Source organism: Mobula hypostoma, chromosome 8 (genome assembly GCF_963921235.1).
Source record: "Mobula hypostoma chromosome 8, sMobHyp1.1, whole genome shotgun sequence".
Lineage (NCBI taxonomy): Eukaryota > Metazoa > Chordata > Chondrichthyes > Myliobatiformes > Myliobatidae > Mobula > Mobula hypostoma.
The window spans coordinates 103358031-103377893 of NC_086104.1; the positions used below are offsets into that span (position 1 = coordinate 103358031).

Below are 19863 nucleotides of genomic sequence, written 5' to 3' on the forward strand. Positions count from 1 at the left end.
TTTTACCTCTAGGACAGGAGGGACTTGTTGACTCATGACACAGGAGTAGAATTAGGCCATTCAGCTCATCGAGCCTGCTCCTGCATTCCATCATGGCTGATCGCAGATCCCACTCAACCCCATAGACCTGCCTTCTCGCCATATCCTTTGGTGCCCTGATTGATCAGAAAATGATCAACTTTCGCCTTATTGTGCACATACATCTATTGATGCTTCTGGACACATCTTCAGTGATGTTCCTGGAATCATCGGGTGCTTCGGGTCTTTCAACATCATACAGCCTCCTCCAGGTGACCCAGCCAGGGCTGATCAGACCCCAGCTTGTGTCCAGATGGCTAGCTACTTATGACTCCATGGCTCCCCTCTTTTGAGCCACAGCCATCTTGAGGCCCTCTCTGCCACATCGGTGGTACTGAGGATGGCTCTCCTCTTCCTCTCTCCCTCGATGCCCAAAACACTGAAGGCTCTAACTAAAGATTGGGCTATGAATCCCCTACAACCACTCTCCACTGGGAGACACCTCGCTCTCCATCCAGCCTGCTGACAGTTGCTGACCAGTCCTGCATACTTGGAGAGCTTCCTTTCAAAGGCCTCTTCCAAGCTATCTTCCCATGGGACTGTCAGCTCCAGCAGCATCACTTGCTTAATAGACTCAGACACTAGGACAATGTCTGGTCGCAGGGTGGTGGCTGCGATATGGTTGGGGAACTTCAGCTGCCCTTCGAGGTCCACCTACAGCTGCCAGTCCCTTGCAGAGGTCAGAATGCCTGCAGATGTTCTTTTGGCAGGTATTGGCTGCTCCCCAGCTCTGACAAAGGCAATGGTCCGCTTGGAGGGTCGGGACCGCTTCGCCCACTCAAGTCCTGCACTGATGGTCTTCAGGACCTGATCATGCCTCCACCAAGTGGAGTACTGTCCCTCACCAAGTGCCCTTGCACAGCCGCTGAGGATGTGCTCCAGGGTTCCTCGCTTGGAGCACAGTGGGCACGCAGATGACTCTGCCTTGCCCCATGTATGCAGATTTGATGGGCTTGGAAGCACATCGTACACTGCCTGGATGAGAAATTGGATGTGGTGTGGTTCGGCTTTCCAAAGATCAGCCCAGGTCACTTTCCTCTCAACAGCATTCTCCCATCTTGTCCAAGCTCCCTGTTGCTTCATTCCCACCACCTTGCAGGCTGTCATCTCCTCCACTACTGCTCTCACCTCCTCCTGAACTAGACAATGCCTTTCCTTCCCTCTGGTGTCCATTTGGGGAGTTGGAAAGGATCCTAGCCCAGCTCGGCCTCGTGTGACCACTCCCACTAGCCTCCTGTGATGCAGCCTGGCCTCTGCCTCCTGAACAGCTTCCTCTGCCCTCCACTTCCTGCCAGTACTTACTTGGATCCCTGCTCTAGCCACCTTCGGGTCACTTGAGTCCATATACTGTAGCACTTCTCTGGCTCTTGTTACCTTGAATTCTTCCTCCAAGGATTTGAAGGGCAGTTTGCCACAGGATTTCACCTTGTTAAGTAACCTCATGTCTGGAACCTTATCAAACGCCTTCCGAAAATCCAAGTAAATGCCACCCACTGTATCTCCTTTGTCAACCCTGCTTGTTACTTCCTCAAAGAACTCTAACAGATTTGACAGGTAAGATTTCTCTTTACAGAAACCATGCTGATTTTGACATTTTAACATTACTCTCCAAGTACCTCAAAATCTCACTGTCAATAATAGACTCCAACACTTTCCCAACCAATGAGGTTAGGCTTATTGGCCTATAATTTCCTTTCTTTCACCTTCTCCTTTTTTTAAAGAGTGGAGTGACATTTGCAATTTTCCAGTCCCTTGGGACCATGCCAGAATCAAGTGATTCTTGAACAATCATGACCAATGCATCCATTATCTCGTCAGCAATCTCTCTCATGGCTCTGGGATGTAGTCCATCTGGTCCAGGTGACTTATCCACCCTTCGACCTTTGAGCTTGCCTTGCACTTCTTCCTTTGTAATAGCATTGGTACTCACTCCTGCTCCCTGACCCTCATAGACCTCTGGCACACTGCTAGGGTCTTCTACAGTCAAGACAGATGTAGAGTACCTATTACATTCTTCTGCCATTTCTTTGTCCCTGATTACTACCTCACCAGCATCATTTTCCAGTGGTCCAATATCAACTCTAACTTTCCTTTTACTCACTATATAACTGAAAGAAAAGTTCTGGTATCCTGCTTTATATTATTGGCTAGTCTACCCTCATATTTCATCTTTTCTCTTCTTATAGCTTTTGTTGGATTTTAAAGCTTCCCAATCATCCAACATTCCACTCACTTTTGCTATATTATATGCCCTTTTTTTGGCTTTTATACAGTCCTTAACTTCCTTTGTCAGCCACAGTTGCCTACCTCTGCCATTCTCTGTGGGACATATCTATCCTGCACCTTGTAAACTGTTCTCAGAAACTTCAACCAACTCTGCTCTGCTGCCATCCCCACCAGTATCCTCCTCCAATCCAGCTGGGCAATCTCTCTCATGCCTCTGTAATTCCTTTTATTCCATTGTGATACTGATACATGTGAGTTATACTTCAAATTGCAGTATGAATTCAATCATATTATGATCACTGCCTCTGAAGGGTTCCTTTACTTTAAGCTCCCCAAAAAGATCTGGGCTATTGAATAACCCCCAATCTAAGATAGCTCTTCCCCAAGGAGGCTCAGGCACAAGCTGCTCTAAAAAGCCATCTTATAGGCATTCAACAAATTTCCTCTCTTGGGATCCGACACCAACCTGATTTTTCCAATCTCCCTGTATATTGAACTCTCCCATTACAATTGCGCCAATACCCTTATTACATGCCTTTCCCAGCTCACTTTGCAATCTTAACCCCACTATTAGCTACTATATAATTCCCATCATGGTTTCTTTACCCTTGCAATTTCTTAACTCCACCCACAAAATTCAGCATTCTCTGACTCTGTCACCTCTTTCTAAAGATGTAATTCCATCAGTTACCAACAGAGCCACACCACCGCCTTTGCCTCCCTGCCTATCCTTTCTATACAAAGTATATCCTTTGACGTTCGGCTCCCAACTATGGCCTTCTTTCAACCATGACTCAGTGATGCCCAGAGCATCATACCGACCGATCTCTAATTGCGCCATGAGTTCATCCACCTTGTTCCAATTCGTCAGCTATGCATTTATCTGCCACCTTATTGTATTCCTATACTCACTGTCGTGTGGCATAGGCAGCAATCCTGAGATTTCTACCCTTGATGTCCTGCTTCTCAATTTCCTTCCTAATTCCCTTTTTCCTTTTATTGAGGAGCTTCTCTCTTTTTCTACCAATATGTACCACGACTTCTGGCTGCTCACCCTCCCTTTTCAGCATACTGTGGACACATCCAGAAACAACTTGAACACTGGCACCTGGGAGGAAAACTATCCTCTGCGTTTCCACTTAGCATCCACAGAACAGCCTATGTGTCCCCGACTATAGAGTCCCCTATTACTGCTGCCATCCTCTTCAGTTCCCTATGCTTCTGAGCCACAGGGCCACACTCAGTGCCAGAGGCACGGCCACTGTTGCTTCCCCCAGGTAGGTCGTCCCCAGCAAAAGTACTCAAAACGGAGTACTAATTGTTGAGGGGGACAACCACAGGGGTTCTCTCCACTATCTGATGTTCCCCCTTCCCTCTCCTGACAGTCAGCCATTTATCCGTTTCCTGTAGCTCACATCTATTACTGCTTCACTTTCCCTAACAAGCAGAAGGTCATCGAGCTGCAGCTCCAGTTTCCGAACACGGTCTCGAAGGCCATTACAGAGACTTGGATGGGTCAGGAGCAGGAATGGCTACTTCAAATGCCAGGCTTTAGATGTTTCAGAACGGACAGGGAGGGAGGTAGAAGAGGTGGGGCCATGACACTGTTAATCAGAGATAGTGCCACGGCTGCAGAAAAGGAGGAAGTCATGGAGGTGTTGTCTACGGAGTCTCTGTGGGTGGACGTTAGGAACAGGAAGTGGTCAATAACTCTACTGGGTGTTTTTATAGACCACCCAATAGTAACAGGGACATCGAGGAGCAGATATGGAGACAGATTCTGGAATGGAGTAATAATAACAGGGTTGTTGTGGTGGGAGATTTTAATTTCCCAAATATTGATTGGCAGCTCCCTAGAGTGAGGGGTTTAGATGGGGTGGAGTTTGTTAGATGTGTTTGGGAAGGTTTCTTGACACAATATGTAGATATGCCTACAAGAGGAGAGGCTGTACTTGATTAGGTGTTGGGAAATGATCATGGTCAGGTCTCCCAGTGGGAGAGCATTTTGGAGGTAGTGATCACAATTCTATCTCTTTACCACAGCATTGGAGAGGGATAGGAACAGACAAGTTAGGGAAACTTTTAATTGGAGTAAGGGGAACTATGAGGCTATCAGGCAGGAACTTGGAAGCATAAATTGGAAACAGATGTTCTCAGGGAAATGTACAGAAGAAATGTGGCAAATGTTTTGGGGATATTTGCGTGGGGTTCTGAGTAAGTACGTTCCAATGAGACAGGGAAAGGATGGTAGGGTACAAGATCCGCAGTGTACAAAGGCTGTTGTAAATCTAGTCAAGAAGAAAAGAAGACCTTATGAAAGGTTGAAAAAACTAGGTAATGATAGGAATCTAGAAGATAATAAGGCCAGTAGGAAGGAGTTTAAGAATAAAATTAGGAGAGCCAGAAAGGGGCCATGAGAAGGCCTTGGGGAACAGGATTAAGGAAAACCCCAAGGCATTCTACAAGTACGTGAAGAGCAAGAGGATAAGGCGTGAGAGAACAGGACCAATCAATTGTGACGGTGGAAAAGTGTTTATGGAACCAGAGGAAATAGCAGAAGTACTTTATGAATAATTTGCTTCAGTATTCACTATGGAAAAGGATCTTGGCGATTGTAGGGAAGACTTACAGCGGACTGAAAAGCTTGAGCATATAGACATTAAGAAAGAGGATGTGCTGAAGCTTTTGGAAAGCATCAAGTTGGATAAGTCTCCGGGACTGGATGAGATGTACCCCAGGCTACTGTAGGAGGTGAGGGAGGAGATTGCTGAGCCTCTGGCAATGATCTTTGCATCATCAATGAGGATGGGAGAGATTCCGGAGGATTGGAGGTTGCGGATGTTGTTCCCTTATTCAAGAAAGAGAGTAGGGATAGCCCAGGAAATTATAGACCAGTGAGTCTTACTTCAGTGGTTGGTAAATTGATGGAAAAGATCCTGAGGGGCAGGATTTATGAACATTTGGAGAGGCATAATATGATTAGGAATAGTCAACATGGCTTTGTCAAAGGGAGGTTGTTCCTTACGAGCCTGATGGAATATTTTGAGGATATGACTAAACACATTGATGAAGGTAGAGCAGTAGATGTACTGTATATGGATTTTTGCAAGGCATTTGATAAGGTACCCCATGCAAGACTTATTGAGAAGGTAATGGGGCATGGGATCCAAGGGGACATTGCTTTGTGGATCCAGAACTGGCTTGCTCACAGAAGGCAAAGAGTGGTTGTAGACAGGTCATATTCTGCATGGAGGCCGGTGACCAGTGGTGCGCCTCAGGGATTTGTTCTGGGACCCGTACTCTTTGAGATTTTTATAAATGACCTGGATGAGGAAGTGGAGGGATAGATTAGTAAATTTGCTGATGACACAAAGGTTGGGGGTGTTGTGGATAGTGTGGAGGGCTGTCAGAGGTTACAATGGGACATTGATAGGATGCAAAACTGGACTGAGAAGTGGCAGATGGAGTTCAACCCAGATAAGTGTGAGGTGGTTCATTTTGGTAGGTCAAATATAATGGCAGAATATAGCTTTAATGGTAAGACTCTTGGCAGAGTGGAGGATCAGAGGGATCTTGAGGTCTGAGTCCATAGGACACTCAAAGCTACTACGCAGGTTGACTCTGTGGTTAAGAGGGCATACGGTGGATTGGCCTTCATCCATCGTGGGATTGAGTTTAAGAGCTGAGAGGTAATGTTGCAGCTATATGGGACCCTGGTCACACCAAACTTGCAGAACTGTGCTCAGTTCTGGTTGCCTCACTACAGGAAGGACATGGAAACCATAGAAATGATACAGAGGAGATTTACAAGGATGTTGCCTGGATTGGGGAGCATGTCTTATGAGAATAGGTTGAGTCAACTCGGCCCTTTCTCCTTGGAGTGACGGAGGATGAGAGGTGACCTGATAGAGGTGTACAAGATGATGAGAGGCATTGATCGTGTGGATAGTCAGAGGTTTTTCCCCAGGGCTGAAATGGCTATCACGAGAGGGCATAGTTTTAAGGTGCTTGGAAGTAGGTACAGAGATGTCAGAGGTAAATTTTTTATGCAGAGACTGGTGAGTGTGTGGAATGGGCTGCCGATGGGGTCAGTGGAGGCAGAAATGATAGGGCCTTTTAAGAGACTCCTTGATGGCTACATGGAGCTTAGAAAAATAGAGGGCTATGGATAAGCCTAGGTAGTTCTAAGGTAGGGACATGTTCGGCACAGCTTTGTGGGCCGAAGGGCCTGTATTGTGCTGTAGGTTTTCTATGTTTCTATAAGCTGCATCTCAATCCACTTGGCGCAGATGTGATCATCGGGGAGGCTAGAAGTCTCCTGGAAATCCCACATCTGACACCTAGATGTGACCCCGTATCTGACCGCAAAGCACTCCAGTGTGTGGTGGAAACTGTCCAGCGGATTATCGGCACCCAATTGCCCACCATTGAGAATGTCTACCATAAACGCTGCCTGGGCAGGGCGAAGAGCATTATCAGGGATGCATCTCACCCTAACCATGGACGTTTTACTCTCCTCCCATCCGGTAGGCACTATAGGAGCCTCTGCTCCCGCGCTAGCAGGCACGGGAAGAGCTTCTTCCCTGAGGCTGTGACACTGCTGAACCTCACATCACAGCGCTATGCAGTATTGCACCCATATTGTACTGTCTCAGTACTTTTATATTTGTGTGCTGTAGCACTTTTTTCATTGGCAGTTATTTTGTAAATAACACTATTCTTTGCATTTCTGGTCAGATGCTAAATGTATTTCACTGGCTTTGTATCTGTACTCGACACAATGACAATAAAGTTGAATCTAATCTAATCTAGAGGAGAACACTGGCTTTGTAGACATACCCCATATTCTCTCAAGCTTTAAAGAAGTAAGGAATGAACTTGCCTAGTTATGTTGCCTCTGCCTGTTCTCACTGAAGCCCTGTTGAGCCAGAGCCTTATTACTCTGCCTCAGACTACTCCGATGACAACTGCTCCCACAATGACCGCTCTGTTGGATGGTACCTTCTTTTATAGAGAGTGGGTTTCACATCGATAATCTTTGTCAGACCTGGGTGTTTATGCTCCCATGGTTTCTGCGCAGAACTCCAATCAATGAGCCTGACGTGGAGCCTACATAGAGTAGGAGAGTTCTGCTTAGAAGGGGGAGAACAGAACAATCAACTGAAAGACCTGGAAGGAACTTAACCACTGAATGCTGTACAGACTCAGAGGATGAGGAAATTGGGGTGGGGTATATGTCAACTTCTGCAAAATACCCAACAATTGATGAAAAGATTCCTGAACCTCCCCACCCGGACTCAGATTTAGTGGGGTGGGGGGCAGGGAACAGCAGTTGACTTGAAGTGAGAAAATGAAGGGAAGCTGGGCTGCAATGTAATTGGGGATGAAGCTAAGCTCAGTCAGGTGTTGGGGACCCGAGTTGCTGGAAGACACGGTCGTGGACAGGGAGATGCATCTCCAAGTAAACACCATCTTCAGTGTTTGAGCCTGAAGATGGGATAAGGAGGTCTCAAAGGGTCAGGAAACCCCAGACAGGCTTGCATAAAAGCAGCAAGAGGAGAGAGTATTCTGTCTTCCCTGTAGTGAGATATGTCACTACCATTTACAAATGGATTGGAGATACAAACATCACAAAATTCCTTTGAGAACTGTGTATTAATGATGGGTTGATAAATTTCAAAGTCATGAGGACATGATTATTTTTGGTGAGGGGAGAAAGTAGAGGCCTGGTTAAGATTTTTAATGCTGTAAATGCTGTAGGGTATTTTGTTTCAGTTTCTGTAGAAGCAGTGTGTTCTGCTGAGAGTGTTTGGGTTTCAGTTAATGGGGCTGTGATGTACAACTTGGGAATATTGAGTCAGCTAATCAGAATGTGGAACTGGGAGAAGGTTCCAGAGCACGATGGGCGGAGAGGTTTTGTGACGGACACTGGTGGGGGGATCTGGTATTTTCGAGGGGAAATGGAGAGAGAAGATCGAGAGAACTGGCTGTAGGATTCGATTCAATCAGAATGCGCGATTCTATGGCGGCTAAGGTGGGAAGTCCTACTGGTGATCGGTGAATAGGAGTCAGCGCCATGTGTAAGAGATACATCCAGTTTTTGGAAGATATGAGCTCCAACCTTGTGAACATTGACTGGTTTAATTATGATGGACCCTTATATTTTTTTCTTTTTTGTTCTTTAATAGGTGCTCCTAACCCTTTGATCCCTAATGCTGGGTATGTATAGGCCTGTGTGCTCACTGCACAGTGTGGAGAGTTTTATAGGTCTCTGTCCTTACGGTGAAGGACAATATTGGAAAGTTCATTGTCCGAGTGGAACATTGCTGACTCTTTCTGGACAATGTAGTGTGGTGTGTTTTCATTGATTCCTGTCAGTTCTCTATTGGGATGTAGAGGTCACACAGTGCAGTATCAGTTATCTGTCACTGTAAAAACCAAGTGTGTCCTACTGGCACATTTCTGCAGGCTTCCAAGTATTTGTGGGACATAAATAAAATGAGAAAATGCTGGAAATAATCACCAGATGGAGAGAGTTGGTGAGTCCCAGATGGGAATCACACTCAGCAGAACACAAGACAACAGGAGCAGGAGTCACCCACCTGGTCCCTCACCCCAGCCCCACCATGCAGTATGAACCTGGCTGATCTCTCCCAGGCCTCACCTCCTCTCCAGTGCCACATCCCTCAAGCATTCCAGATCTTTCCAAAATGTATCTCCCTCCGTGTTAAATGCGTCCAGTGATTTGCCTCCATACGCTCCGGGACAGAGAATTCCAGATGTTCCCCACCCCGTGATAGGTAACTGTACATCAGTTTTAAAAGAACACTCCCTGACCTTGTAACTCTGTAAACATCCCAACATCTCTCCTGTCAACACTACAAAGGACCTCGTGTGATTCATGAAGCTCACCCTTCACTTTTCTAAACCCCAAAGAACTAACTTTTGGGGATACTGTGGTTCCTGCTCCATATTTTATTTATTCGTCTTTTACAAATTATTTGCACGATTTGTCCTTTTTGTACATTGGTCATTTGTCGGTGTTTGTTGTGTTTGGTTCTTCATAGATTCTATTGTTTACTTTGTGGGTGCCGATAAGATGAACTTCAAGATTGTATCTGGTGTACAGACTTTGATAATATACCTACTTTCACCATTAAACTTAATTCATACAGTCTGTATAATAACTGGATCAGGATCACGTGACAGCTTTTACTCACTCACATTGAATTATTTACTTTCTGTTCTATGAAATTATTTTCCTCCTGGAGGACTTTTCAAATTTCACGATCTTGGCGGTTGGCACTTTTCCCCTTGACACCTGTTCATTGGTGAATGGGGCTGGTCTGTCTGTCTGTATCTTGTTTTACGGCGGTCGGCATCCAGCTTAATGGTGCATTACCACCACCCTCTGCTCCAGAATGTGCACTAGACATACATTCTAAATCCACACACACACGCACACAAACCTACACTTTACCCTCCCATCTTTGACCATCCTAGTACCCTATTCCTGTTTATCCGTCATATCCTACAAAAAACCCCTGTACCCCTTAAAAACGTAAAAATACCCAGATCTGTGCTCTCTCACCCATGCCCAGCAACTCTTTTAATGTGAATTCCTGCATCCCCAACTCCCTTAGTTTAATTCTCATCATCTCTCTCTGTATCCTATACTTGCTGCAACACAAAACTACATGTTCTACTGACTCCTCTTCCTGACATTCCTCACACAATCCTGTCTGGTGTTTCCCTACCATTTTCAAAGTTTTGTTTAATGCACAATGCCCCAGCCTTAACCTAGTCCACACAATTTCCTCTCTTCTGTTTCCATTACCTACCCTAGTAACTGCAACACTCTTTTGTACTTGATATAAATGCCTCCCTTTCCCCTCCCTGTCCCATTCTTGCAAATTCAGTTGACTTTTTCCCAGATCACACACTTAACCTCTGCTTTACTGATACTAATGTGCATTTCCACATTTCCTTACTTTAACGCCCTCTTTGCCAACTCATCCACCCTCTCATTCCCCTTCACCCCTACATGTGCTGGAACCCATAGAGATTTTACCTGACCTCCCTGATTTGCAATTCTTGTAACTAACTGAAGGACTTCATAAAGTACATCTTGCTGACTGTTTGTGTGAAAAGACCTTAAACTTGCTAGAACTGAGGATGAATCTGAACATATCAATGCCTTGACTTGTCTGGCTTTCTGCACCCATTGCAACGCAACCAACACTGCCAGCATCTCCACTGTAAACACCCCTAACTTATTAGATGTTCTTCTGCTGATTCCAATTTCTTTTGCTGGTATAACCACCCCAAACTCTGTCACTCCTGTTTCAGGTTCCTTCGCACCATCTGTATAAATGTGAGTATAATCACTAAACTTTTCCATCACATGACAGTTAAATGCATTTACCAAATCTGTTTTATATCTTTCTTTCCTTTTTACCTCTAACAAATGCCAGTCTATGTCAGGCCATACAAGCTTCCATGGAGCTACAACCAGATAAACTACTGAAGGACTTATCCTCAGATCAAACACTCCACATTCTTTCACGATATCATTCCCTACCCGACTAAAGGTATCCCTCTGAAACCTCCCATTTTCCCAGCACTCCTGCAACAGTCCTTTAGTAGGGTGAGAATCATTGTGCCCCTGCAAGTTAGCGCAGTAGTTTGCCATCAGTTGCATCCTTCTTAGTTCCAAAGGCATTATTCCCATTTCTACCTGTAGGGCTGACACTGATGACGTTTTAAAAGCCCCACTGCACACTCTCAAGGCCTGAGCCTGAATCACATCCAGTTTCCTTATAAGAGACCTAGCTGCTGATCCATATACTATATTTCCATAATCCAATACAGATCTCACTAAAGCCACATACATTCTCTTCAAAGGTGAACAACTTGCTCCCCATTCCCTACCAGTCAAACATCTCATCACATTTATTACTTTTTACATTTCTCCTCAACTTTCCTGATATGGTCTGCCCATGTTAATCGTGAATCAAATATAACTCCCAGAAATTTAAATGATGCAACCCTTTCTAATTCAACTCCATACATCCTTAACTTCTTTCCTACCTCAACCCTTTTCCTGGTAAAAAATACAGTTTGAGTTTTATCTACTGAAAATCTACATCCCCAATCATAACCCCACTCCACCACTTCATCAATTGCTTCTTGTAGTTTCCTGATTATATGCTCCACATTCCTGCCTCTTTTCCACAAGGCCCCATCATCCGCAAACAGTGACCTACCTATATCCACTGGTACCTTTGTGAAGACATCATTGATCATAATGATGAAAAGTAACGGGCTAATCACACTACCTTGAGGTGTGCCATTTTCCACTATGTACTGTTTTGATAATTCTGATCCAATCCGAACTCGAATTTTTCTACCAAACAAAAAACCTTTAATCCAATTAAAAACTCTCCCACCAACCCCCATCTTGTGCAGTTTAATTAATAATCCTTCCTTGCACATCATATCATAGGCTTTTTCAATGTCAAAGAACACTGCCACTACTGACTCTCTATTTGCCTGGGCCTTCCTTATTTCAGTCTCTAACATAATCACTGAGTCCATGGAATTCCTTCCCTTTCTAAAACCACTCTGATAACTTGCCAGCATTCCCCTTTTCTCAAGCTCATACGATAACCTTTCTGTTATCATCCTTTCCATTATCTTACATATACTTGATGTTAATGTAATTGGTCTGTAGCTAGTGGGTTTTGACGGATCCTTGCCAGGCTTCCTTATTGGAATTACTACTGCTTCTTTCCATGCACTTGGTAATCTTCCCTCCTCCCACACTCTGTTATAAAAATGCAGCAACTTCAAGAGCGCTCCTTCTCCTAGATTTTTTAGCATCACAGAGCACATCAGATCTTTCCCTGGGGAGGTTGGTCTCGATCTCTTTATTGCTCTTACCATTTCTGCTTATGTAAATGGATCATCAATTATATCATCTGTTCCTTCCCTCCTGTTTAACACACCTGGGTGTTGGCTTATTATTCTTTCCCTTCTCCTTCTCCCTTCTTCAGACAAATTTTCTGAACTGTGTATCAGTACAAATGACTTGGCTGTGATCCCTACATGAGCCGGTCTCTGTCAGGATTTCTCATTTACCAATCAGAATAGGCGATTTACTGCCAATCAAGCGCCACTCTGCATTGGGTCAGGAAGTAGAGACGTCGGCGGGGAAAAAATGGTAATTTTCGGTAAAATGAAATTATCCGGGAATGGGAGGGAGTCTGCTCTGTACACAGATAAATGTAGATTATTTTAGGGGAGGAAAAGCGATTTAGACCAAGAGTCGAAGTCGCTTGTCTACGACAGACACCCAGATCGGAAATTCCCCCGGCCTCACCCCAGTCGGTACTCAGCCCTTCCACAGACAATCTGAGTGGCTCTGAAAAGAGCCTTTGGGTTTTTAAATTGTCGCTTTATCTCTTTACTTGGCCTTGGGGTTGGTGGACCCGCCGGTTTTCTTGGGCAACAACACGGCCTGGATATTGGGCAGCACCCCGCCCTGAGCGATGGTCACCCCTCCCAGCAGCTTGTTGAGCTCCTCGTCGTTGCGGACGGCCAGCTGCAGGTGTCTGGGGATGATGCGGGTCTTCTTGTTGTCCCGGGCCGCGTTACCGGCCAACTCGAGGATTTCAGCCGTCAGATACTCGAGCACAGCAGCCATATAGACCGGGGCTCCGGCACCCACCCGCTCAGCATAGTTACCCTTTCTCAGGAGCCTGTGAACACGGCCCACCGGGAACTGCAGTCCGGCCCGGGACGAGCGAGACTTGGGCTTGCTCTTGGCCTTTCCGGTTTTCCCTCGTCCACTCATCTCAGCAAACTCCTTCGCAGAGAATGAGGAAATGTTTCCGCATTCACCAATTTTATAGCTTCTGGAGGATTGCGGAAGGACACTTACGATTGGTGGTGCAATGCTTTCTCCGATTGGTGATGTGGAATCACCCAATCAGTGAGCTGTCCGATTCTCCAATGGTCAGACCGCAGCAAAAGAAGCGCGAAAAATAACTGTCACTCCCCAAAAGGAAATGAAATTTGAAAAATATCAAACTATATTTATTATCAATGTATGTATACTATATATAGCCTTGAGATTCGTCTCCTTAGAGGCAGTCACAAAACAATGAAACATAATAGAACCCCTTAAAAAGACTGTAAATTAGAGGTAAGTGTAGAAGGGGAGCTATTAAACACTCTTCATAGACCTTTCAATCCTGCAGTCATTTTCGTGAACCTCCTTTGAACCTTCTCCAATTATCCGTTCTGAAGAGTGGAGTGACACTTGCAATTTCCATTCCTCTGGAACTGTGCTAGAATCCTTTGATTCTTGCAAGATCATCACTAGTGCCTCCATAATCTCTTCATCCATCTCGTTCAGAGCCCTGAGGTGTAGACCATCTGATCCAGGTGTCTTATCTACCTCCAGCCCATTCAGTTTCCTAAGCACATTCTCCCTACTAATGACATCTTCACTCATTTCTGCCTCCTGACGCTCTTGAACTTCCAGCATACCGCTTGTATCTTCCACAGTGAAGACTGCCGCAAAATCCCTATTCAGTTTGTCTGCCATTTCCGGCGTTGTTTGGCAGCAGTCTCTCTTTTATAATTTACTACTTTCTTCTCTCCTTTATAATTTATTTATCTGAATAACCTTGTGCTATTCTCTTTAATATTATTGGCTAGCTCATCTTCCTATTCCATCTTTTCCTTTTCAATGGCTTTTTATTGCCTTATGCTGATTTTTAAAAGCTTTCCAATCCTTGAATTTATTTACTAATCTTTGCTTTATTATATGCCCATTCTTTGGCTTTTATTTTGGCTTGACTTCTCTTGTCAGCCACAGTTGCAACATCCTGCCTTTAGAACACATTGTCCTTGTGATGTATCCATCCTATACCTTTCAAGTTGCTCTAAGAAAAGCCAGCTGTTGCTGCTTTGCCGTCATCCCTGTCTTTGTTTGCTTCCAATCAATTTTGGCTATCTCCTATCTCATGCCTCTGCAGTTTCCTTTACTCCACTGTAATAACGATACACTTTAGCTTCTCCTTCCCAAATTGAAAGGTGAATTCTATCGTATTTTGATTACACCCCTTAGGGTTCCTTTACCTTAAGCTCTCTGATGAATTCCAATTTATTGCAATCCAAAACAGCTGATCCCCTAATGGGTGCTACCATGAGCTGCTCCAAAATCCCCTTTTTGAGATCCAGCACCAAACTGATTTTCCCAATCTACCTGCATATTGAAATTCCCCATGAGTATTGTAACATTCCCTTTTGACATGCATTTCTATTTTTTGCCTTGTAATCTGCACGCCACATCTTTGCTATTGTTCAGAGGTCAGTATATAATTCCCACTAGGGTCTTTTTGCCCTTGATCAGGACTGGAATGAAAGATTAGAAGTCAGAGTAAGAAGATGGGGGAGTGGAGGAAGAAGCACAAGATGGTATGTGTTAGGTGAAACCTGGATTCAGTGACACCCACATCATACATGATCATCTGTAACTGTGCTATAAGTTTATCTACTTTAATCCGTATACTATGTGCATTCAAATATAACACCTTCAGTCCTGTATTCATCACCCTTGTTGATTTTTTCATCCTTTTACATTGCAATTCATCCTGTTGACTGGAATTTTACCCTATCATCAGCCTCTCCTTGCTAGCATCCTCTGTTTGTGAACCAACAACCCCATCTTCAGCCTTATCACTCCAGTTCCCACCAATCTGTGAAATTAGTTTAAGTCCTCCCAAACACCTCTAGCTAACCTGCCCACAAGGATATTGGTCCTCTTCAGGTTCATGTCTAAGCCATTCCTATTGTACAGGTCATATCTTGCCCAGAAGAGATCCCAATGATACAGAAAACTGAACTCCTGCCCCCTGCACCAGTTCCTCAGCCACACATTCATCTGCAAAGGTAAAAAGACAAGGAGGAGAGAATCTGAAGATACTGGAAATCCAAAACAACACACACACAGTGCTGGAGGAACTCAACAAGCCAGGCAGTATCTATGGAAAAGAGTAAACAGTCGACTTTTTGGCCGATACCCTTCATCAAGACTGGAAAGAAAGATGAGAAGTCAGGGTAAGAAGGTGGAGGAAGAAATACAGGGTGATAGGTAATAGGTCAAACTGGGAGAGTGGGGGGGGGCGGGGTTGAAGTAAAGAGCTGGGAATTAGTGAAATTGAGACATTCAGGGCCAGGAAACTTGAAGTCATTCGAAAGATCAGGAGCATGTGAAATGTCATGGATGTAGGTAGGAAGGGACTGAACTGGGGGATAAAACGGAGTTGAGATATGCAGATATACTGTATGTTTGGTGGAGCAGGAACAAGTTTAAACAATGGGTTTACCTGTACAGGCAGGTTCATGTATCTTGAGTAAGAGGGAGAAACAGGAAGAGTGAGGCAAGGGAACCATGAGATTGGTGGCAATGGATGGGAGAACTCCAAAGTTAATAAGGTCAGTGATGGTGGGGAGGCAGTGGCCTGGTTCCCCTTAGAGGAGTTCTGTTCCAGAGGTAAGTAAGAGGAAGTGACTGTGAGTTGTCACCTGGCCTCAGCAAGCTAGAGGTCAGTCTGCCTGACCACTACAGTACCCCACTTACCTGCGGATTTGATGGAGAGGCTACTAATAGTTTGGAGAGCAGAGTTTTTGGAAGGAGTGAGTTTAGAATTGAAGGGAAGAGTGTTAAACTCGAGATGGGTGATGTCTCATTGGCAGTTAGCAATTAAAAGATCCCGAGCAGGTAGAAGACCAGAGTAGGTTGTCCAGGAAGAAGACAGGAGAATGGGTTATTGGTGTGAGCTGGAGAGTCCTTGCCAAAGAGGTAGGCATGGAGACTTGCCTACTGTGAAAATGAGATGATTAGGGCCAGGGACCTTGAAGTAATTCAAACGATCAGGAGTGTGTGAAGTGTCACGGATCTTTACTTCATCCCCTCCCCCTCTCCCTATGCTGCATGAAAGAAAAAAAAAACGAAATTCTTCCATGGGCTTTAGTTCTTGAGAAAAGTCACTTTTGTTCTACCTCCTCGTGTTCTGGGCCTTTCTACCTGTAAGAACATGTTTTGTACCATTCTCTCTGGGCACATAATGATATCAAACACTTTTGTCTTGGCTAACAAATGACCTGTAGCTTTCACATCACTATAGTGCCTGACTCCAGTGAGAAAGACTACTGCCCTCCCTTTTATATTGCTTGGCATTGCTGTCGATGAGTTTACCACTGTCGATCACCTGGTGTGGGGGGCAGGGATCAGAGTAATTAGAAAATCTCCAGGATTGGCCATGTAATATCATGGGCTGTTTGTATCACTGTGGGACATGACCAGAACTTGAAATAATACTGATGGAGAGAGACAAATTGAGCCATGCCACAGATTGAGGGCAGGCAGAAATGGTCCGTTCTTACACAGAAAGGAAGACTGTCCAAGAATTTGCTGGTCAGTTGTTCCTCCGACTTGTGTTGAATCTCATCGAAACAGTGTGATGGCAGAGCTCAACATGGAGACTAAAATGATCTCATCTGAAATGCTGTCCTTCACTCACTGATGTCTTTTGTAAATCTTCTTACAGGTTTGAAACAGAAAAATATTTGTGTACAGGAATCACAATCAAAACAACACATCAGATTTCCATCCTCTTTTGAGATATTTAATGATTGACCAGATTTTTAAAAAAATATATTCACTGTTGATCCTTGGAATCGAAGCTGTATCTCATCCCAGCTGGAAACATACTTTGTGTCTGAAATGATGTTTTCTGCTGTAACTCAGTGAAATCCACTGGAACCGGGTGCAGAGAACACATCAGCATTTGTTCATTAGAGAGAAGCTCTTCAACTGCATTGATTGTGCGAGGGATTCACTATATCTGACATCAGACTTGATACATTGCCAGAGAATTGATAGCAGACAGATATCATTCACCTGCTCTCAGTCTTGGAAGGGATTCACTCACTCAGCCATCCCACAGACACACCAGTGAGTTCACAGTGGGAAGAGGCTGTTCACTTGCTCAGGCTGTGGAACAGGATTCATTCACTCATTCAACATACAGACACACTAGTGATTTCACACTGGGGAGAGGCCATTCATCTACTCAGACTCTGTGAAGGGATTCACTCAGTCATCTGACCGAAAGGCACACCGGTCAGTTCATACTGGGCAGATGCCGTTCAGCTGTTCAGGGATTTCCTCAGTCATTTCAACGGAGGGTACATCAGCGAGTTCACTTGAGAAGAAGCTGTTAACCTGCTCTGTGTGTGAGAAGGGAGTCACTCAGTCGTACAATCTACGGAGACAATGGGAAGAGGTCGTTCACCTGCTCAGACTGGGAAGAAATTCACTCGGTCATCCCGTCTACAGAAACACCAGTCAGTTCACACTGGGGAGAGGCCGTTCATCTGCTCAGACTATGGGAAGGGATTCACTCAGTCATGTGAACTGAGGGTACATCAGCGAGTTCACACTGGAGAGTGGCCGTTCACCTACTCAGACTGTGGGAAGAGATTTGCTTGGTTTTTTGAACTATTGGTACACGAGCAAGTGCACACGGGAGAAATGCTGTTCACCTGCTCTGCGTTTGAGAAGGGATTCACTCAGTCATTGCAACTGAAGGTACAGTCGCAAGTTCACACCTGCCCTGTGTGACCAAAAAGGTTTGCTCGGGCATCCCACCTGCTGACGAATCACCAAAATCACACAGGGAGACAGTTTAAATTGTATTGAACTTTTAACTATTATGTTTGGTGAATCCAGTTGCAAGTTGAAGAGTGACTGTTGGTGTCAGATTCTGCTGTTCATCTCACCTGGAACTGAACCCTGATCACTTGGCACGGGAGGGGGTTTGTTCTGATGACATTAAACTTTAATTGGACCGGAGTTAAATATTGTGGATCTGTCAGAAATAAATGAGTCCCATTTTAAATTTTGATTCTTGCTGCTTGTTGACTCTGCAGTGCACACAATGTACAGTAGAGAGGCCTTTCCACCCCTCTGGTCCCTGCCAGTGTTTCTGTTCCATCTCCTCCCATCACCCTGTAGCAATGTTCTTTTCTCTCTCTCTGTTCCCTCAGCTTCCCCTGAAATCCATCCCTGCTGCTCACCTCCGGCTGCCCTGTGGAGACGGGTTCCGAATGGTCACCACTCTGGATGAAGAAGTGACGTCACTGATCAACTGGTCTCTGACAACTTGCACTCGTTCTTCCTTCAAACTTTATACCCTTGTGCCCAAGGGCCACAGTCCAGCCCCTGTCACCGATCTGCTCCGAAACTTCGCTCAGAATTGTCAATTTTATATGGATATTGACCAAATGAAATCTGTGCAGCTTCTAACACCTTATTTACATATATAAATTACCAATCATTATACAATCTTACAGGTAGTAATAACCAACAAAACTACATATTATTTACTCTTTTTTAAAATTTTAACCTGCTCAGAAACATAGAAACATAGAAAATAGGTGCAGGAGTAGGCCATTTGGCCCTTCGAGCCTGCACCCCCATTTATTATGATCATGGCTGATCATCCAACTCAGAACCCTGCCCCAGCCTTCCCTCCATACCCCCTGATCCCAGTAGCCACAAGGGCCATATCTAACTCCCTCTTAAATATAGCCAATGAACTGGCCTCAACTGTTTCCTGTGGCAGAGAATTCCACAGATTCACCACTCTCTGTGTGAAGAAGTTTTTCCTAATCTCGGTCCTAAAAGGCTTCCCCTTTATCCTCAAACTGTGACCCCTTGTTCTGGACTTCCCCAACATCGGGAACAATCTTCCTGCATCTAGCCTGTCCAATCCCTTTAGGATCTTATACGTTTCAATCAGATCCCCCCTCAATCTTCTAAATTCCAACCAGTACAAGCCCAGTTCATCCAGTCTTCTTCATATGTAAGTCCTGCCATCCCAGGAATCAATCTGGTGAACCTTCTTTGTACTCCCTCTATGGCAAGGATGTCTTTCCTCAGATTAGGGGACCAAAACTGCACACAATACTCCAGGTGTGGTCTCAGCAAGGCCTTGTACAACTGCAGTAGTACCTCCCTGCTCCTGTACTCGAATCCTCTCGCTATAAATGCCAGCATACCATTCGCCCTTTTCACCGCCTGCTGTACCTGCATGCCCACTTTCAATGACTGGTGTATAATGACACCCAGGTCTCGTTGCACCTCCCATTTTCCTAATCGGCCACCATTCAGATAATAATCTGTTTTCCTATTTTTGCCATCAAAGTGGATAACTTCACATTTATCCACATTAAATTGCATCTGCCATGAATTTGCCCACTCACCCAACCTATCCAAGTCACTCTGCATCCCCTTAGCATCCTCCTCACTGCTAACACTGCCACCCAGCTTCGTGTCATCCGCAAACTTGGAGATGCTGCATTTAATTCCCTCATCCAAGTCATTAATATATATTGTAAACAACTGGGGTCCCAGCACTGAGCCTTGTGGTACCCCATTAGTCACCGCCTGCCATTCTGAAAAGGTCCCGTTTATTCCCACTC

General features: G+C 44.9%; 1 protein-coding gene across 1 annotated transcript in view; it reads right to left on the reverse strand.

Annotated features, from left to right (window-relative positions):
* Window positions 1-12745: 12745 nt before the first annotated feature.
* The window catches only part of LOC134350807 (histone H2AX-like), a 29002-nt gene continuing 21884 nt past the window's right edge, over window positions 12746-19863 (reverse strand). The window contains exon 3 of the mRNA XM_063056509.1: window positions 12746-13159. Coding sequence (XP_062912579.1) covers window positions 12770-13159 — 390 coding nt within the window. The 3' untranslated portion in view covers window positions 12746-12769. The remainder of the gene's footprint in view (window positions 13160-19863) is intronic.